The sequence below is a fragment of the Triticum urartu genome, chromosome 6, assembly GCF_003073215.2.
Source record: "Triticum urartu cultivar G1812 chromosome 6, Tu2.1, whole genome shotgun sequence".
Classification (NCBI taxonomy): domain Eukaryota; kingdom Viridiplantae; phylum Streptophyta; class Magnoliopsida; order Poales; family Poaceae; genus Triticum; species Triticum urartu.
The window spans coordinates 106853906-106875259 of NC_053027.1; the positions used below are offsets into that span (position 1 = coordinate 106853906).

The 21354-nt window shown below is 47.1% G+C and overlaps 1 protein-coding gene across 1 annotated transcript; it reads right to left on the minus strand.

The window, feature by feature from the left end:
* Window positions 1–19729: 19729 nt before the first annotated feature.
* Window positions 19730–21026, minus strand: LOC125513440 (GDSL esterase/lipase At2g27360-like). Its single transcript, XM_048678558.1, has 3 exons — window positions 20762–21026; window positions 20469–20684; window positions 19730–20367 (listed from the first exon to the last, which is right to left on the minus strand). The coding sequence occupies exons 1-3, from the start codon at window positions 21024–21026 to the stop codon at window positions 19730–19732; spliced, it is 1119 nt and encodes a 372-aa protein (XP_048534515.1).
* Window positions 21027–21354: the final 328 nt, after the last annotated feature.

Consider the following 21354-nt stretch of genomic DNA (forward strand, 5'->3'; position numbering starts at 1 on the left):
GGGTGAATAGGCGATTTTTATGAAAGTCTTCAAAACGTGGAAGTTTCGAAGAAAAACGATAGAAATAAACCTATCACCATGCAGCGGAAGGTAGACTACACTAGGCAAACCATAGTCAAGTATTCAATGAAGTGAAAGCACAATGACTAATAGCAGCTAGGTAGTAAGGATCAGGTAGGAAGATATTTTGAAGCCAAACAGAACACGCAGTCACTCAGTGAAGACAAAAGATAGTGCAATCATACAATGACTTCACAAGGACCAACAGTAAGTAAAGGGAAGGGAAGGATGAAACCAGTGAATTGTTGAAGACAATGATTTGTTGGACCAGTTCCAGTTGCTGTGACAACTGTACGTCTGGTTGGGGAGGCTAGGTATTTAAACCTGAGGACACACAGTCCCGGACACCCAGTCCTGAACACGCAGCTCAGGACACCCAGTCCTCACCGTATTCCCCTTGAGCTAAGGTCACACAGACCTCGCCCAATCACTCTGGTAAGTCTTCAAGGTAGACTCCCAAACCTTCACAGACTTCGTTCACCGGTGATCCACAATGTCTCTTCGATGCTCAGAATGCGACGCCTAACCGGCTGGAGGATTCACAGTCCTCAAGTATAATAAGTCTTCAGATCACACAGACAAGAAGACTTAAGTGATGCCTAACACTCTTTGGTTCTGGGTGGTTAGGGATTTATCCTCGCAAGGAATTCTCTCTCAAAGGCTTCGAGGTGGGTTGCTCTCAAACGACAAAAGCCGTACTCTAACTCTGAGCAGCCAACCGTTTATGGTTGTAGGGGGTGGGCTATTTATAGCCACTAGGCAACCCGACCTGATTTGTCCGAAATGACCCTGGGTCACTAAGGAACTGACACGTGTTCCAACGGTCAGATTTCAAACTCACACGGCAACTTTACTTGGGCTACAAGCAAAGCTGACTTGTCCGACTCTGGACAAGATTCGCTCTCATAGTCTTCACTCGAAGACATAGGATTTTGGTTAAGCATCACTTCAGTCATTCTGACTGGTTCTCTTGGACCCCACTTAACAGTATGGTGGTTCCTATGACTCAACAAAGAAGAAACAGAACTACGAAAGATCTAAGTCTTCGAGCTCCATAGGCTTCATGCGATGTCTTCTCTTGTCATAGTCTTCAATGAGAATATCTTCATAAACCACCTTTGACATCAATGTCTTCATACATTTTTAGGGGTCATCTCTGGTAGGAAAATCGAATCAATGAGGGACTTCTACCTGTGTTATCCTGCAATTCTCACAAACACATTAGTCCCTCAACTAGGTTTGTCGTCAATACTCCAAAACCAACTAGGGGTGGCACTAGATGCACTTACAATCTCCCCCTTTTTGGTGATTGATGACGAACTAGTTGAAGTTTTCAACGGGGAATATAATATGTGAAATTGTAAGAGGATAGGGAATTGTCTTCATAAGCTGTGAGGGCTCCCCCTGAAGATGTGCATATAAGTAATTTGCTTTTGGAATGCAAATGCACATGGCAGGTTGTGCTTGTGGAGATCCTCTTCAACTTATGATGACAATCCACTATGCATGTGAAGGTATGTGAAGATAATGACATGCATAATGGAAAATAGACGTCTGCAAAATGATCTAAGTGCGGAATTTATCGTCGCACATGCGGAATTTATCATCGCATCACAAAGTGGCAAATAAGTAGCAGACGACCATCGAGTTTAAGTGTTACAACTCAAATAACCAAATGTATCAAAACGAGAGTTGTAAACACGAAGCAAAATATAAAGCAACCGCCCATATGGACCCGCTTGAAGAGTATCAAACTCATATGCTTCTCCCCCTTTTGTTAGTAAAGACCAAAAAGGTTTGAAGACATAGAGCATCTACTCGTTCCCATGAAGAGTAGGTGAAGCAGCAGGGTCGTCGGTGGTGTTCGGCGGTGCAGAAGAACTTGGAGCAATGTCGAAGCGTGCTGAAGGAGGTGGCGGTGAAGTAGCATCGTCTTCATCCTCGATCACTCTGGCATTCACAGTTGCAGCAGAGGAAGAGAACTCAGAGTCTTCAAGAGAGGGAGTTCGTCGCAGCATAACCCTTCGAGGAGGTGTGGAGTCAAACTTGAAGCGTTCAGAGAAGCCATCCTCTTGAAGATCATCTTCAGAGCACATCAGCGTCAGCCCTTTCCATGTGCGTTGAGAGGTTTCATGGGCAACAAAGGCATTCTTGGTGGCAAGATTGCGAATGCGGTTGACATCCACCAAGAGGCTTTGCATTTGGCGCTTCAGCCAGTCATGATGCCTATCCTGTTTCTGATGAAGAGCCACAAGAGGCTCTCAGTCATTGAGAACACGAGTGCGCTTCTTGGGTCGTTGGGCAATTGTGCTATCGGTGGCTTCAGTAAGGGCAGGATGTGGTGCACGTGTAGTTCCAGCCAAAGGATAAACACGAGTGACTGCTTCAACTCCTTCAATGTTTTGAGACAAACTTTGATGCTCCGCATTCTGAAGATTTAGAGGTTCCTTGGTAGGCTCAGGATAAATGGCTTCAACAGACATATCCACATCAGGCAGAAAGATCCGATGATTGCGAGCAGATGGTTGATATGAGATAGCGGAGTGGAGTTTAATCAGCCGCATTATCCATGGAGCGTAGAACTTCAAGCCAAAAAGATCAGAGCCTGAGGCAGCAAGTTGGCGGATGAAGAAGTCCTGTGCATTGAAGCATTTGCCATGAAGAATATAGAAGACCAAAGTCTTCATTGCACCTTCCAGCTTGGCATGTGGAGAATGTCCTTTGATGGGCCAGAGAGTTCGCCTTATGATGTGATAAATAGTCCTTGGGAGATACTCAAGGTCTTCAACAAGGAACTCCTTAGGATATGCAGCATCTTGTGGCAATGGCTTCATCATACTGAGCATCTGACTCATGTTTGGTTCAGGCTTTTGAAAGATGCTCTCCATAGCTTCACTGTGAAGCTGACAGCCAGGTTCGTAGAGATCGCCAGGAGTGGGTAGACCAGTGAGCTCAATGATATCAAAGGCTTTGGCTTCGTGATGAACGTTTCCTGGCATCCACTCTAGGACCCAAGTCTTCGGATCTCTGTTGTATCCACGGATGTGAAGTGTGGCATAGAATTGGAGCAGCAACTCTTCATTCCAGTGCTCTTGGTCGGTGACAAACGGCAGCAATCCAACCTCTTTGAAGCAATCCAGAGCTTCTTCCAGACAGGGTAGACCAGCTATTGCTTCAATGTCAAGACGCTTATGTGGGAAGATGCGACCTTGATTGTATAGAATGCAGGAGTAATAGCTTCGCTGCGGATAGCTCCAGAACCGATCAGAAGATATTCTTTCCCTTGAGTAGGGGTTCCTGGAGCTATTGAAGAAGGTGTTGTTTGCTTTGAAGCCATTGACATTGAAGGATCCAGGTGCTGATGCAAGACCTGGAAACCTGGGCAATCTGGGAATTGGCTTCTGTACCTGAGGCCTGTGCTCAACATGGTAGTCAAACTGAGGACCAGCAGCAGGCGCAGGAACAGAAGCAGTAGCATCATTGGCTTCACCGACTTCTGGTGCTTGGGTTGGTGAAGGCTCCACATTGGCTTCAGCCATGACAGCGTCAGTGGCGTCGGTGGCAGCCTCAAAATTCTCAACCTCCACTTGATGAGCTGGAGGGTCGGTCACAGTCATGTTCTCCTCGAGAACAGCTTCTTGGTGAGACGGGGGTGTAGCAGCGCTTGGGGTTTCTTCTTCATCGGCTGATGCAGCCGGAATGTCTTCAGCAGCTTTAGCTTCAGACTCAGAGACTGGAGGCCTTGGTCCTTTGCGAAGCCTGCGTAACGCTGGCGACGCCTGTGGAGTTGGAGTTGGCTGGGCCTCAAAGTCTTCTTCCTCTTGTGCTTGTGGGCGATCAGCCCATGATGCATCCTGAGCAATTGGCATCAGAGGATAACCAATGCTGATGAGCTCGCTGTGCGTTAGCACAGACGATGATACCTGTTGGTGCTCGAGCTGAGGAAGAACTACATCATCTTCAACATGGTCATGGTGACCAATGTCTTCAGCAGCGATGGGATCAGCTGCTGGAAAGTCTTCAGCTTCATGGGCCTCTGTGAAAGCAGGCTCATGGACTGTCAGTTGGCGCTCCTGAGGTTCAGCGTCAGGGCGAACCATGGAGATGGGTTCAACAATCAAGGGCTCTGTGGGAGCAGCCCGTTCCTTCTTGGTCTTCCGCTTCTTCTTGGAGGGAGCAGTAGCAGAGGCTTCAGGATGTTTCCTCTTTCTAGCTTCAGCCTCAGCAGTCCTCGTCTTCTTCAATTCTGAAGCAGTTGACCTGGCCTTTGGCTTCGAGCCAGTCATGCTAGTTGGGAAGACAATGGGATCTGCTTCCTGCCTTGGTGCGTCAAGTTCGGCCATAGCGGGCTTCTTCTTCTTCTTTGCAGCCATCCTGGGGTCGATGCCAGGACGCCCAAGGGCCTTGCGCTTCTCAGCCTCATTGTAGACTTGCACATATTTGTCAGCCAGGCTCTTCATGCACTCACGAGAACCCTGAGCTTCTGCATGTTTCTTGAGAAAGGCTTCTTTGAGCTCGTGCAGCATAATCTTGAAGTTTTCCACCTCTTGCACGCTGAGCTTGGCCATATGCTTCTTGAACTGAGCTTTTTCATAGTCAATCTTTTGCTTCAGTTCAATAATGCACTGGGCGATAGCTAATTCTGAAGCAATGGCGCCATGGAAGGCGACACTGAGGCCAATGGGAAGTTGCAGATCTTCGAAGCTGAGATTGGGCGTGTCAAACCACTCATTAATGAAATTGTGGATGATAGCCACATCAAAGAGAGGCAGATCATTGAGGATTTCTGCTTCTTCTTTGCTCTTGATCAGTTGCTCAAGAGCGTCGTCTGCAAGATCTTCATCACTGGACAGATCGATGGCATCGTTTCGCAGAATTGCAGCAGCAGTCCGTTCTTGGCCGGTGTGTGGCAGAGGCATCTTGACCTTCTAGGGCTTGGAGATGCGTGACAAATCTTCAGACTGCACACTGTCTTCAGGAGGTGCAGTAGCCAGTGGCTTCGCCCGTGAGATTTTTGGTGCAGAGGCAGGCTTTGAAGCTTTTGGCTGCTTCAGTTTCTTTGGCTTCGGCGCTGCAGGCGCTTCATCTGTTTCAGCGTCATCTGTAGGCTCATTCACGGTAGTCCCTTGAACCACGATATGGGTGATGAGACCTTCAAGGTTGTAGAAAGGACCGATGACATTGGGTTCTGCATCGCGTGTGCCGTCAGCCCGGGGAGCAGAAGGACCAGGGTTGAAGTCTAGTCCCAATGACTTCTTGTTTTCCTTAGCCGATGCCTTTGCATGCTGGAAGTTGCGCTTGAAGAGATTATCGTCACGACACCATAGCAATGATGATGGATCGACATCTTCAGGCTGAGGTCCACGGACCATACAGGGATAGAAACCCTGAGCAATAGCTTCAGCTTTGTTCTTGGGTGGAAGGCCTCGGAAGAGAATATCACCCCAAGGACTTTTGATAGCACTCTTCTCAGCATATTCCTTGGTCACGAATCTGTATTTGTACCACTGTTCTGCCCAATATCTTCGAATCCACTGGATTCGGGTCTTGCGCTGATTATAATCCTCTTCAGGATCTGTCTTGTAAAGCTTTGAGAGGTCATCAGGCAAATCTTTTGATGTTCCCCCACGACGCTGTCTGCCTCCCTTCCTTGCAGATTTCTCTGAAGCCATGAACTTTAAACTGAAAGGCTTTAATACGTTCAAAGGATTCAAAGGCTTTCGCTTGCTGGACAAACATGAACTAGCTTCGGGAGAATTTATATGATGCTGTAAGAATTCTACAAATGAATGCAGACTATGAGAACCAAGGGATTCTCCCATGGACATGTACCTGTGACAGCATTAAGGTGCGAGGGAAGGGGAAGAGGTCATATGCATTCTCAGAAGATTTTGAAGATAAATCAGTTTAGAAGACATTGACCTCATCGTGCGAAGACATTCACTCATAGATAAGGAGTTGGTTCCAGATTTGTATGAATCCATAGATCAGTACAAGTGAGGAATCTAACTACTTTGTGAAGCATAAGTGAATATACTAGGCATGTTATGAGATGCAGTATGAAAGAGATCCAACTTTTGTGAATAGAAACTGCTTGTGGTAGAAAGTGACGAAGCTATAGGATCAAAGGGGCCGTAAAAAGGAAGTTTTATTACCAGACGAAGAACTGCTAGACGGAGTGGAAGAGGAGGCCGAGCAGTTTGATCGTCCGTGCCCTAACTTCGCGACGGAGGACACCTACGGCGACGGCGGAGAGGACGTTGTCCGCGGTCGGCGTGAAGACGGCGTCGGAGAGGTTGCGGCAGCGAAGCGCTTCGTCGCCGGCGTCGTCGAGGGCTAGCGGTGGCGCTAGGGTTCGTGCGAGAGTGGAAGAAGAGATAATGACTGTGGTGAGGCGTGTATTTATAGGGACAGGGGCGGCTCAGTGTTATTACACAGGTGCCCCTGGCGATTCACATCTGAGGAACACGTGGCCATCATGCAGCATATCGGGGGTTGTTCCACGTCCCACGCACGCCTGGATTGTCGAGTGGTCGTTCCCACTTCTCCGGGTTTCAGGTGAAGGAATGAGCATTGAAAACGGACTTAATGTTTGTCTCTATATCTTCTGCTGACAAGGACGCAGAGAAGACATTCGACAGTTTCAATAGCATGCATATGATTTGGAGAGATATAGTTTGAGATAGAAAGCATAGAGAGGTTAGGGTCCGATCACATTCACTTAGTTCAAAAGATTCAACAAGAAGACATAGCTATAAGTGAATGCTGTAGAGGACAGAACACTAATGTATATATATATATATTCAACATAGTGAAGATAATCATGAAGACATGTTGAGATTGAAGCCAAACCAAATGTGAAGACATAGCAAATGTAACGCCATGAGTGAAACACTTCGAACAGAACCTTTGGTGGTGGCGTTACCCACCGTATAGGAAGTATTAGACCTAGACACGGCGCACAATTATCGTGGCGCTCCAAAGTCAAATTCCACATTAATGTATTCACACTTAGAATGTATGTCTTCATTGATTGAGGATATACTTTACTTCGTGTGTTGCACATCTAAGTCATCAATATGCATAAGTGTTAGGATGTGTGCCTGATCACAGGACATTTGAGGATTCCAAGATATTTAGCTCACACCGTAACTTGCAAAATCTCTTCTCATCCAAGGGCTTGGTGAAGATAGCTGCCAATTGCTCTTCAGTGTTGACGTGTATGATATCAATGTCTTCCTTCACAACATGATCTCTGAGAAAGTGATGACGAATTTCAATGTGCTTTGTCTTCGAGTGCTGAACTGGGTTGTTGGCAATCTTGATGGCGCTTTCGTTGTTGCAGTAGAGTGGGCACTTGCTTCAGATGAATGCCATAGTCCTTGAGTGTTTGCTTCATCCACAGAAGCTGAGCGCAGCAAGATCCAGCATCAATGTATTCAGATTCAGCAGTGGAGAGGGATACACAGTTCTGCTTCTTTGAAGACCAACATACAAGTGATCGTCCCAGAAATGACATGTGCTTGATTTAGACTTGCGATCCACCTGGTCACCAGCATAATCAGCATCCGAGAATCCAACCAGATCAAACTCTGAGCCCTTTGGATACCATAATCCTAGAGTTGGGGTGTGAGCTAAATATCGAAGAATTCGCTTCACAGCTAAGTGATGCGACTCCTTTGGTGCCGCTTGGAATCGAGCACACATGCAAACACTAAGCATAATATCTGGCTAGATGCACATAGATAAAGTAAAGAACCAATCATGGAGCGGTATACCTTTTGATCGAACTCTTTACCATTGTCGTCGGGGCCCAGATGATGTTTGGCTGGCATTGGCGTCGTGAAGCCTTTGCAGTCTTGCATACCGAACTTCTTCAGGCAATCTTTGAGATACTTCTCTTGAGATATGAAGATGCCGTTGCGTTGCTGTCGTATTTGAAGACCGAGGAAGAACTTCAGCTCACCCATCATGGACATCTGATATTGCTCTTGCATCATATATCCAAACTCTTCACTGTACTTCTGATTGGTGCAGCCGAAGATGATGTCATCCACATATATTTGGCACACAAACAGTTCACCATCATATGTCTTCGTGAAGAGAGTGGGGTCGAGGGAACCAGGTATGAAGCCTTTGCTCTTCAGGAAGTATTTGAGTGTGTCATACCAAGCCCGAGGGGCTTGTTTGAGGCCATACAGTGCCTTGTTGAGCTTGTATACCATGTCAGGATGTTTTGGATTTTCAAAGCCAGGCGGTTGTGCAACATACACTTCTTCTTCAATCTTGCCATTGAGAAAAGCGCTCTTCACATCCATTTGATATAGAAGTATGTTATGATGATTTTCATAGGCCAGCAGTATGCGTATGGCTTCAAGTCGAGCCACAGGAGCAAATGTTTCATCAAAGTCAATTCCTTCCACTTGAGTATATCCCTGAGCAACGAGACGAGCTTTGTTTCTTACAACTTGACCATGCTCATCTTGCTTGTTGCGGTATATCCATTTGGTGCCTATTATATTGTGCTTCCGAGGATCAGGACGCTTAACCAGTTCCCATACATTATTCAGCTCAAACTGTTGAAGCTCTTCTTGCATAGCTTGAATCCATTCAGGTTCCATGAAGGCTTCTTCAACTTTCTTGGGTTCTATTATTGAGACGAATGCGAAGTGTCCATAGAAATTTGCTAGCTGAGTTGCCCTTGAACGAGTGAGCGGACCGGGTGCATTGATGCTATCAATTATTCTCTCAATCTGCACTTCATTGGCAACACGAGGATGTACAGGGCGAAGATTTGGCTCTTGCTGATCATTGTCATTGTTAGAAGGATTATCTTCAGGCTAAGCATTGTCTTCAGGTTGATCAAGTGTGGATATGATAAGTTCCTCTTCAGGTTGAGCTTCAGAGGGTATGATTTCTCCAGTTCCCATAAGTTTGATTGATTCACTGGATGGAACTTCATCTAGCACATTTGGCAGGTGCTCTCTTTGTGAACCGTTAGTCTCATCGAACCGCACATCCACTGTTTCAACCACTTTATAATGAAAGAGATTGAAGACTCTGTAGGAGTGCGAATCCTTTCCATATCCAAGCATAAAACCCTCATGTGCTTTTGGTGCAAATTTTGAAGTGTGATGTGGATCCTTGATCCAGCACTTGGCTCCAAATACTCTGAAGTAGCTAACATTTGGCTTCTTGCCAGTAAGGAGCTCATAAGATGTCTTGTTCAGAAGCTTGTGAAGATAAACACGATTGATTGTATGGCATGCAGTATCAATGGCTTCAGGCCAGAGTTTTCTTGGAGTCTTGTATTCATCTAGCATCGTTCGGGCCATCTCAATGAGTGTTCTATTCTTGCATTCAACGACGCCATTCTGCTGTGGCATGTACGGAGCTGAGAATTCATGTGTGACGCCCAAAGTATCAAGATATGTATCAAGGCCAGTGTTCTTGAATTCAGTGCCATTGTCACTTCTGATGTGCTTTATCTTGGCGCCATAGTTGTTCATTGCTCGATTGGCGAAGCGTCTGAAGACATCCTGCACTTCAGTCTTGTAGAGGATTATGTGCACCCAAGTATATCTAGAATAATCATCAACAATGCAAGCCATAGAGACAAGCAGTAGTAGTAAGAGTTGAGTAATGAGTAAGACCGAAAAGATCCATGTGGAGCAGTTCGAAGGGTCGAGTAGTTGTCATGATTGTCTTCGAGGGATGTTTGGCCCTCGTCATCTTTCCTGCTTCACAGGCACCACATAAGTGATCTTTCTTGAACTTGACGCCCTCGATGCCTATGACATGCTTCTTCTTTGCAAGGATGTGGAGGTTCCTCATGCCAGCATGCCCTAGCCTCCGATGCCAGAGCCAGCATTCTAAAGCTTTTGCTAGAAGACATACGGCAAGCTGTGGTCCTGCTGAGAAATCTACCACGTACAAATCATCTTTCCGATACCCTTCAAACACTAGAGACTTGTCAGATTCCATTAGAACAAGGCAACGGTATTTTCCAAACATTACGATCATGTTCAAATCGCAAAGCATTGAGACATACATTAAGTTGAAGCCAAGGGATTCAACAAGCATGACTTTATCCATGTGTTGATCCTTTGAGATTGCAACTCTACCTAGACCCAATACCTTACTTTTACCAGTGTTAGCAAATGTGAGGTGACTATTGTCGGATGGACGTAAGGTTGAGTCCATAAGAAGGCTTCTTTTGCCAGTCATGTGATTGGTACACCCACTATCAATAATCCATTCTGAAGACGCTGGTGTCGTACCCTACAGTGCAGTTAGGGGGATAGGCTTCACGAAGAGAATTGTGAAGCAAAAACATTTGACGAACTAGTGGGTTATGAAAGCTTAGATCCAGATTAGGACTAATAGGGAGAGTAGCAAGCGATTCAGGAACGAAGTACATAGTAAGACCATTCGGGCATTTGATCTTGCACCCTACAAGATGTTTAAGGTTCCCAGCAATAGCGTCAGACGATTTTGGTTTTCTGTTGGAGACCTTTCACTGCAAAAGAGAGTTAAGCTTTCTTAGCCACCCACATCTTCAAGGGTGGCTTAGAAGCAATAAGTCTAAGTGCAGCATCTGAGAACTTTGGCTTTGGAGCCCTAGCAAAAAGTCTTGTAGGCGGACAATAGTACTCATAAGAATAAGCAGAATAGTTCTTGGTCTTATGAAGATGGCGGTTTGATGAACCGCGCTCATATTCATAGGCCTGAGTATGGTTTCCCTGCAAAACATTTGCGTTAGTGCGACTCAGGTGAGTCCTCTGTCTGTATGAAGCCTGTGGTCTGGGGTTTGTCTTCTTCACCTATGGTGTCATGATGACATTCACAGGAAGATTCTCCAGACACTTTTTTGTTACCCAGACCTTCTTCATAGGCAGTCTATTCCTGCAGTTAGTACCAATGTACCTGGCAAACACTTCACCATTCTGATTCTTAAACAGTTTATAGTTTGCATCAAAGGATTCATCAATGACAATGGGGTTAGCACAAGTGAAGCCAGATAGAGTGGATGGATCTGCTGAAGATTCCTTTGCAGCAACCCATATGGTTTTGGGGTACTGCTCAGGTTTCCAGTAAGAGGCATCAACATTCATTTTCCTTACGAACCCAACACCCTCTTTCCTCGGGTTTCGGTTCATGATCTACCTTTTGAGGACATCACATAGTGTCTGATGCCCTTTAAGACTTTTGTACATCCCTGTTTCAAGCAATGTCTTCAACCTAGCATTCTCATCAGCAATAGAAGTGGTATCCTCGGCAGAGGGGTTAGTTCCCACATCAACAGTTGAAGATATTGCAACAGTAGCAGCAGTAGAACATTTAGCAACAGAAGTAGCATTATCACGCTCAATGCATTTAAGACATGGTGGTTCAAATCCTTCCTGAGCAGAACTGATCTGTTCGGCGCGAAGTGACTCGTTTTCCTTTTGAAGATCTTCATGAGCCGCTCTCAATTTCTCAAGATCTTGCTTCCTTTGAAGATAATCATAGGAAAGCTTTTCATGAGTTGTTGAGAGCATTTCATGACGACTTTCAAGTTCCTCATACTTAATGTGAAGATTTTTTATGTCTTCAATTAAGGACTCAGATCGAGTCATTTCAGTGCCTAACAGATCATCGCTTTTGTCTAACAGTTTTTGAATATGTTCCATAGCTTTCTGTTGTTCAGTTGCAATTTTAGCAAGTGTTTTGTAGCTGGGTCTTGAACCACAATCAGAGTCATCTTCACTAGATGTTTGATAGTGAGTAGTGCGTGTGTTTACCTTGGCACCGCGTGCCATGAAGCAGTAGGTAGGAGCGGAGTAGTCCTTGTCATTTGCATCGGTGTCGGTGATGAAGTCATTGTCTTCAGTGTTGAAGATGGACTTGGCAACATATGCTGTAGCCAGACTTGCAACGCCAGAATCGGACTCCTCCTTAGACTCCACCTCCGCCTCCTCAGAAGCGGACTCCTCCTCTGAATCCATTTCCTTGCCAACAAATGCACGTGCCTTGCCAGATGAGCTCTTCTTGTGTGATGAAGACTTTGAGGAAGACTTGGAAGAAGACTTTGAGTATTTCTTCTTCTTCTTGTCGTCAGAGTCATATTCCTTGCTCTTCTTCTTCTTTTTGTTCTCATTGTCCCACTGCGGACACTCAGAGATGAAGTGGCCAGGTTTCTTGCACTTGTGACATGTTTTCTTCTTGTAGTCATGAGCAGAAGCTTCATCATTCCTTGAGCTTGATCGTGAAGACTTTCTGAAACCTTTCTTCTTGGTGAATTTTTGCAACTTCTTCACAAGCATAGCAAGTTCCTTTCCAATGTCTTCAGGATCATCAGAACTGCTCTCAGATTCTTCTTCAGATGAGGAGACAACTTTTGCCTTCAAGGCACGAGTTCGCCCATAGTTTGGACCGTAGATATCTCTTTTCTCAGAAAGCTGAAACTCATGTGTGTTGAGCCTCTCAAGTATGTCAGACGGATCGAGTGTCTTGAAATCAGGACGTTCTTGAATCATCAGGGCTAGGGTGTCAAACGAACTGTCAAGTGATCTCAGTAGTGTCTTGACGACTTCATTCTTGGTGATCTCAGTAGCGCCGAGGGCTTGAAGCTCATTTGTGATGTCAGTGAGTCGATCAAACGTGAGCTGGACATTCTCATTGTCATTTCGCTTGAAGCGGTTGAAGAGGTTGCGAAGGACACTGATTCTCTGATCTCTCTGGGTTGAGACGCCTTCGTTGACCTTGGAGAGCCAGTCCCAGACTAGCTTAGATGTTTCCAAAGCACTCACACGGCCATACTGTCCTTTGGCCAGATGACCATAGATGATATTCTTGGCAATAGAGTCCAGTTGAATGAACTTCTTGACATCAGCAGCAGTGACACCTTCTCCAGCCTTGGGAACGCCGTTCTTGACGACATACCATAGATCGACGTCAACGGCTTCAAGATGCATGCGCATCTTATTCTTCCAGTAGGGATATTCAGTTCCATCGAAGACGGGGCACGCAGCGGAGACTTTAATTATCCCTGCAGTCGACATAGCTAAAACTCCAGGTGGTTAAAACGATTCACACAGAACAAGGGAGTATCTTGCTCTGATACCAATTGAAAGTGCGTTATATCGACTAGAGGGGGGGTGAATAGGCGATTTTTATGAAAGTCTTCAAAACGTGGAAGTTTCAAAGACAAACGATAGAAATAAACCTATTACCATGCAGCGGAAGGTAGACTACACTAGGCAAACCATAGTCAAGTATTCAATGAAGTGAAAGCACAATGACTAATAGCAGCTAGGTAGTAAGGATTAGGTAGGAAGATATTATGAAGCCAAACAGAACACGCAGTCATTCAGTGAAGACAAAAGATAGTGCAATCATACAATGACTTCACATGGACCAACAGTAAGTAAAGGGAAGGGAAGGATGAAACCAGTGAATTGTTGAAGACAATGATTTGTTGGACCAGTTCCAGTTCCTGTGACAACTGTACGTCTGGTTGGGGCGGCTAGGTATTTAAACCTGAGGACACACAGTCCCGGACACCCAGTCCTGAACACGCAGCTCAGGACACCCAGTCCTCACCGTATTCCCCCTTGAGCTAAGGTCACACAGACCTCGCCCAATCACTCTGGTAAGTCTTCAAGGTAGACTCCCAAACCTTCACAGACTTCGTTCACCGGCGATCCACAATGTCTCTTGGATGCTCAGAACACGACGCCTAACCGGGTGGAGGATTCACAGTCCTCAAGTGTAATAAGTCTTCAGATCACACAGACAAGAAGACTTAAGTGATGCCTAATTCTCTTTGGCTTTGGGTGGTTAGGGCTTTATCCTCGCAAGGAATTCTCTCTCAAAGGCTTCGAGGTGGGTTGCTCTCAAACGACAAAAGCCGTACTCTAACTCTGAGCAGCCAACCGTTTATGGTTGTAGGGGGTGGCTATTTATAGCCACTAGGCAACCCGACCTGATTTGTCCGAAATGACCCTGGGTCACTAAGGAACTGACACGTGTTCCAACGGTCAGATTTCAAACTCACACGACAACTTTACTTGGGCTACAAGCAAAGCTGACTTGTCCGACTCTGGACAAGATTCGCTCTCATAGTCTTCACTCGAAGACATAGGTTTTGGTTAAGCATCACTTCAGTCATTCTGACTGGTTCTCTTGGACCCCACTTAACAGTATGGTGGTTCCTATGACTCAACAAAGAAGAAACAGAACTACGAAAGATCTAAGTCTTCGAGCTCCATAGGCTTCATGCGATGTCTTCTCTTGTCATAGTCTTCAATGAGAATATCTTCATAAACCACCTTTGACATCAATGTCTTCATACATTTTTAGGGGTCATCTCTGGTAGGAAAACCGAATCAATGAGGGACTTCTACCTGTGTTATCCTGCAATTCTCACAAACACATTAGTCCCTCAACTAGGTTTGTTGTCAATATTCCAAAACCAACTAGGGGTGGCACTAGATGCACTTACACACCTGGCTCGTCCCGAAGTATCATACCTGCTGCGGCAGAACCATCTGAGTCTTGAAACGACCCATCTACGGATAGGGCGACGGTGCCCGTCATTGGTACATGCCATGGAGCAGGTTGTTGATTATCAGTAGCTGCCTTACCAGGTGCAAGATCCGACACACTCATCTTCCGTTTTATTATCTCGTCCGTAGAAAAATGTCCAGCTAGTTTGATAGACTTGTAATAGCAATCTAGGAAATCCACTGTGATGTCCACCGGTGGAATTTCCTTCCCGTGTGAAGTGTCAGTCCTCAACTGCCAGATACGCCATATCAACATGAGCACCATATCCCGGATGTCTTCCGAGCAGAGAGTAAGCAGGTTCAATAACCACTCTTTGCCGGATTTAACCGAGAACTCATCCGGTGGTAGGGGCCAACGTGACCTCATTCGCACCCAGATATTGGGCGCTTGAGTGCAAGCAATTAACGCATGAAATCCGTTCTCCTCCTCCACACCGCATAGAGGACATGTAGAACGCTTAGATAAGTGTCTGTACTTTTTGCAAAGTGCTGCCGGCAACGCTCCCGAGACCACTTTCCAAGCTGTAATCCTCATCTTCAGAGGCACCGAAGATTTCCATACACTATTCCATATTGATCTCTTACCATTCGGCGCCGAAGAAGAAGCACCCCCCGGCAGCGCTGTATCATGATCACATGTAGCCAATTTGTAAGCGCTCTTAACAGAGAATTGTCCCATCTTCTCCGGATGCCAAGAGGTAAAATCATCACGCTGCCTTGGAGACGTTCTAATTTTCAGTATATAATCGATGTCCATCTTCCAAAAATTCTACATGAGTAGCTCCATCCGCCATGCGCCGTGTTCGTCAAGGAAATCAGAAACACGGTTCAGGCGAGATGTACGTTTCGGCGTTATGGGGCGAAAGGAGGAAGCCCTTGGGATCCATGGATCCCTCCAGGTCCTGATTGAAGCACCATCCCCTACACGCCAAATAATACCCTTCTTTAGTAAGTCAAGACCATGCAAAATTCCTTTCCAAACCACCGAGCCGCTATTGGGAAAGACCGTGTCAAGCAAATGCCCTGCAAGAAAATACTTTGCCTTCAACAATCTAGCACATAGGCTATTTGGTGTATCAATGAGGCGCCATGCCTGTTTAGCAAGTAACGCCTGGTTAAAAGCCCTCATATCTCTAGCTTTAGATAATCTCATCTTGTCCCAGCTAAGCCATGCCATCTTACTCTTTCCTTTCTCAATGCCCCACAAGTACTGACGCATCAAGCAGGTAAGCTCATCACAAACAGAAGCTGGGAGCTTAAACACACTCATCACATAGGCTGGAATAGCCTGAGCAACAGACTTGATTATGATCTCTTTATTTCCTGAAGACATATATTGCTCACTCCAGTCAGTCAATCTCTTCCTTAATCTTTCTTGAACAGTTTCAAATTTACCTTTATGCATTCTACCCTCCGGCACAGGCAGGCCTAGGTACTTTGGCTCAAAGACCTCCTGAGTAATCTCCAGAACTCTCTTTACCTCATCTGCAACCACTGGCAGGCAATGCTCTGAGAACAGGATGGAACACTTTGAGGGATTAATCAACTGACCCGTGGGCGCTGAAAAGTGCTCAACAAACCCTTCACCAGATGTGCCTGCTGTTCTGAAGCTTGGAAGAACAAGAGTGAATCATCTGCAAACAGCAGATGAGAAATCTCCGGAGCAGATATGTTTACCCCTTTTAGACCGTCCTCTGCCATAGATTTATTGATCAAAGCTGAAAGTGCATTGGCAATGAAGAGGAAAAGGAAGGGGAATAATGGATCACCTTGTCGTAAGCCTCTTGATGGAGTAAAGGACTCCAGAATCTTACCATTGAACTTCACTGAGTACTTAACCGAAGTAACACATGCCATGACTCATGAAACCCAATTCTGTGAGAATCCCCATTTAAGAAGAGCCCTCTCCAAAAACACCCAATCCACTCTGTCATACGCTTTGGAAAGATCGAGCTTGTAAGCACATAGAGCGGGAGAAGTTTCCTTCAACGACTGAATATAATGAATACACTCGAAGGCAATTATCGAGTTATCAGTAATAAGCCTACCCGGCACAAAGGCACTTTGATTATCAGAAATAAGCTCCCCTAGGATGGGTCGCAATCTGTTCACATGCATTTTGACACAATTTTGTACACCACATTGCAAAGGCTTATTGGCCGAAAATCCTTTAGTTCGAGCGGATGTAGAACTTTAGGAATCAACACAATAGCCGCATCATTCACCCCGTCTGGCATAATTCCATTAGCAAAAAATTCTTGGACTGACGCTATAATCTCTGTCTTTAGCACCCCCCAATTCCGCTGGTAAAACTGGCCCGGCAGACCATCAACTCCTGGAGCCTTAAGGGGCCCTATTTGGAACAGTGCATCGGATATTTCCTTCTCAGAAAATGGCGCACTCAAACCTTCCTTCACCTCTGGGGTAACTTTCGGTATAATGCAATCCAGTACCACATCAGGATTCAGTGTTGGATCCTTTGTGTACACTTCCTTGAAATATGAACTCGCCATCCTTTCCATCTCGGACGGCACCGTGCACCAAGTTCCATTGCTCGTCCGCAGGCGCTGAATATAGTTTCGTCTCTCTCTCCACATAGCTCTACGGTGCAGGTACTTGGAGTTTCGTTTGCCCTCCTTGAGCCACGTAATACGCTCCCGTTGGAGCCACATCATCTCCTCTCTATAGAGGAGTTCGTCAAGCTCGTTCATCTTTCCACGAATAAGAGCCCAATCTGCCCCTGCCAGTTGGAGATCGGCTAGTTGGCTTCTTACGGTTTCAATATCCTTTAATACATTGCCAAAATTTGCCTTACTCCACGTTTTCAAGTCCTTCATAAGCTGCTTCAGGGACGCAGCCACCGAACCCAACCCACCGGCAGGCTTGTTCTGTGACCAAGAATTCGCCACCACCTCTGGTAGACCCGGATGGTGTTCCCACATAATTTCGTATCGCGCTGCCCGACCTTGTTGTTTGATCCTCTGACCTCCATCCAGTTGTATAAGGAGAGGGCTGTGATCAGAACAAGGAGATACCAAGTGACTCACTTTGGTTGCAGGGAAGAGGTTGCGCCAGGCCTCGTCCGCGCACGCACGGTCTAGTCTTACTTGAGCATTCCTGTCACCGTCCTGCCCATTATTATATGTGTATGGAAACCCGGTGAAGCCCAAGTCCTCGAGTTCACACAACAACAAGCAGTCCCTAAATGCCAACATTTGTGTTTCTGATTGCAGGGTCCTGGAGAGATGCTCATGCTGCCACATAGCTTCGTAATAATCTCCACATACAAACCACGGGTCCTGCAAGATAGCACGAAGCCTAGTCAAATGATTCCACATAGATTGCCGGTTTTCAACTCTAGGCCCGCCATAAACGAAAGTTCCTCTCCACGAGTTTCCTCCACCCACATCCTCAACGTGCACATCGATATACCGACAACATGCGTCCAAAACTGTCACCTTAAGAGATTCATCCCAAAACAGAGCCAAACCACCGCTCCTTCCATTACTACTGACACCGTGGAAACCTTTTAGGCCTAGCCTCCACTTGAGCTTCTCCATCTTAACGACATCTTGCCTAGTCTCACTTAAAAAGACTAGTTTGGGGAAATTGGCTTTGGTGAGGGCCAACACCTCGAACTGTCCAGCGGTCCCCCCTCCCGGCAGTTCCAAGCTAGTATATTCATTGCGTCCGGTGGTCCTCCTCGAGGGAGACCGCCGATATCTTATCTTCGCTGTCCTTGGAGTGTTTCACACACTTACTGCTCGAGCTATTGCTCGTAGGCGAGTTAGGCTCCTTGCAATCAATGCCGCTACCATCAGTGATAGTCAGCAACAATTTTGGCTATCCTGACGCAACAGTTTCAAGCCCATCCGCATCCATGTTTAACCTCTTCTTGGGGTCCTTGTCCACTTCCATCCTTTCCTTAGCAATCTTTACCGGGCTTGAAGCCGTGTCCAAGGTCTCTGGATCAACCCTCTCACGATCGGGGTTAGTTTGAGCAGCGTGACCTCCTCTCTTCCCCGGTGATGAGCGCGACCCGGACATATTGCCAGGGTTTGATTCTGCCCTGGGATTATTGGGTGCATCTGCATACAGCCAGTCTCCATATTTGAGCTTCTTCTCATCATGGATCCCTAGTCCACACTCCTTATGCTCATGACCAACAAGGCCACACATCTTGCAAAACCTGGCTAATTTTTCATACCGGACCAGATACCCCTGCCGTTCCTTTGCTCAAACGATACTAATGAATTTCGTAAGAGGTTGTTGGATGTCATGATTCACACGCACCCTTATGAAATCCCCCCTAGTGTTTCCGTTCAGGCGCATCTCCATAATATCGCCTGTTCCCTTTAACAGCTTCTCCACAATGTTCTTCTTGCAATAAGGGTCAGGTAACTTGTGAATTTGGAGCCAGATCGGCATACGAACGAAGCTTACATCCTCCGCTCTACTGAACCCATCATATGGGCACATCAACACCGCCTAGTTGCGGAACAGCCATGGGCCCTGCATCATCATGCGCTCCCAGTCTCCCAAGCATGATGCCTGGACGACAAACCGATTAGGGCCAACAGGCCGAAACCTCACGTGCTGCGCCAGGTTCCACGCCGCTCGCATATCCCTGTAAAACACAGATTGGCTGAAATTTTTGTCGGTGTGAACCCTAGCCAGGGCGAGCCACCGGACGCTTTCTTTAATCTCACGATCATCCTCATCAATATCTACATCCTCGAACTCCTCCTCGTTGAGATCCAACTGGTCGAAGCAGTTTTCCAAGTCCGATTTGGCGGCCACCACGCCGCCGCCGCTCACAACAGAGTTGGCATCCGAAGTGGACGCCATCAGGGGAACGATCTAGGGACTCCGCCTAGAAGACGACGGAGCGCGCAGATCAGACGATCGGTCGAGGCAGGGGTAGACTCGGAGGCAATCGCAATCGCCTACGAGGATAGAAACCCTACCAGTAGCGTAGGGGAAAAGATATTTTCTACTTTATCTTTGTCCATTGTCTTTTGCATGTTTGAATTTGTTTTTCATTAACTTGAAAATTATTCATTTATTGGCGTCACTACAGCTACATCAGTCGGTCATAATAAACATCCTAAGAATTCCATCTAGCAAATATGGCGCAGCGGGGTGTCGGCGAACGGCCCGTCCAGCACCCCGTCGGAGACAATCTTGTACGCTTTCTCCGTCATGTGCAGGCCGTCCCAGCTGGCGAACCCGTCGGGGCTGCCCCACAGCTTCGTCTGGTTGTTGCACGCCCCGCCGGTGTGGTACGGCCCGTTGCCGTTGCAGCACGCCACGAGCGGGTCGGCGATGCCGTACGCCTGCGGCTTCTGGACGAACTGCATGGCGGCGCCGTAGTAGTCAGCGTAGACGACCTTGACGCCAGGGTTCTGCGACCGGAGCCGGGCGAGCTCCTGCCGGAGCACCTGGTTGTGCTTCTGGGAGAATTCGTTGTACCACTTGAGGCAGTGGAGCTCGTCGTAGTCGGCCTTGACGTTGCTCTGGTGGGCGCCCAGGTACGCCGGCAAGCACCCGATGGGGAAGTTGCCAGGGACGACGATCGTCCTGGCGCCGAGGTTGATCACCTCCTGCACGGCGGCGCCGATGCGGGCGACCACGTCGGGCAGGTACTTCTCCGGCGTTTCACGGGGTCTCCGGCGGTCACTGAACCAGAAGTTGTAGTCGTTCCCGCCGATCTCGCCCATCAGCACCAGGGACTCGCTCAGAAGAGACCTCGTGGTCCCTGTGTCAAGACGAGAAATGATGTACAGATCTACTGAACCTCATGAAATTGACGACGCATGCATGCATGCACGTGCATATACTATACAGTATGTTGCTTACTGTTCCCGGGAGCGATGCGCGCGAGGATCTTCTTGAAGGATGCGAGCTGCCGGTCGAGGTTGGAAGGCGCGTTCATCGTGAAGTTGTATTTGGTCTTGTAGTACTCCAGCGGAAGTGCGATGGCGCCCCCCACGGCGAAGTTGGCGCCGGTGGGGAACTGCCCGGTCGTCTCCTCCGGGATGCTCGGCGGCAGCAGCGGCAGACCGAACGCCTCCGCTGAAAACATACAGATATAACATAAGCACCCCTCGCTTTAACTACAAGAATAATCGATGATGGCGGCGGCGGCTGACCGTAGAAGTCGACGACGACACGGCCGTCGGTGATGCGGCCGGTGGGGTGCTTGAAGAAGGTCATGCCGTAGGGGAGCTCCTTGATTGGCGACGCCCTGTTGCCGACGGAGTATAACAAGTTGCCGGTGTCGATGAGGGAGTCACCGAACGCGAAGATGCGCTTGTAGCTGCAGCCGCACAGCGCCACGTCGGTGTTGAGAAGCGCCACGACGGAGATGGCGAGGATGACAGTGGACACGCCGGAGGAGCACCTGCGACTCCCCATCTCTTCTCTGAAAATCAAGTATGTTTACTACATCGATTTACAGTTAATTTTGGTGTCCTTTTATAGAACTTCATGGGGTATGTGGGTGACATATATGGATAAATGCATATCAGTGTGTGTGTGTGTGTCAATCAAGGATTACGTAATTAAGGCGGAGGTATATACTTTTTTATTTATCGTCGGAGGTATATACTGGAGTACATGAGGTGAATCATATAAAAGGTTGATTTAATTCTATATATGAGAAGATATGGTTTTTATGGCCTTTTTTTGCGGGAAGTTTTTATGGCATTGCTGGTCCATCGTCCATGCATGGGCCGGCTCTAGT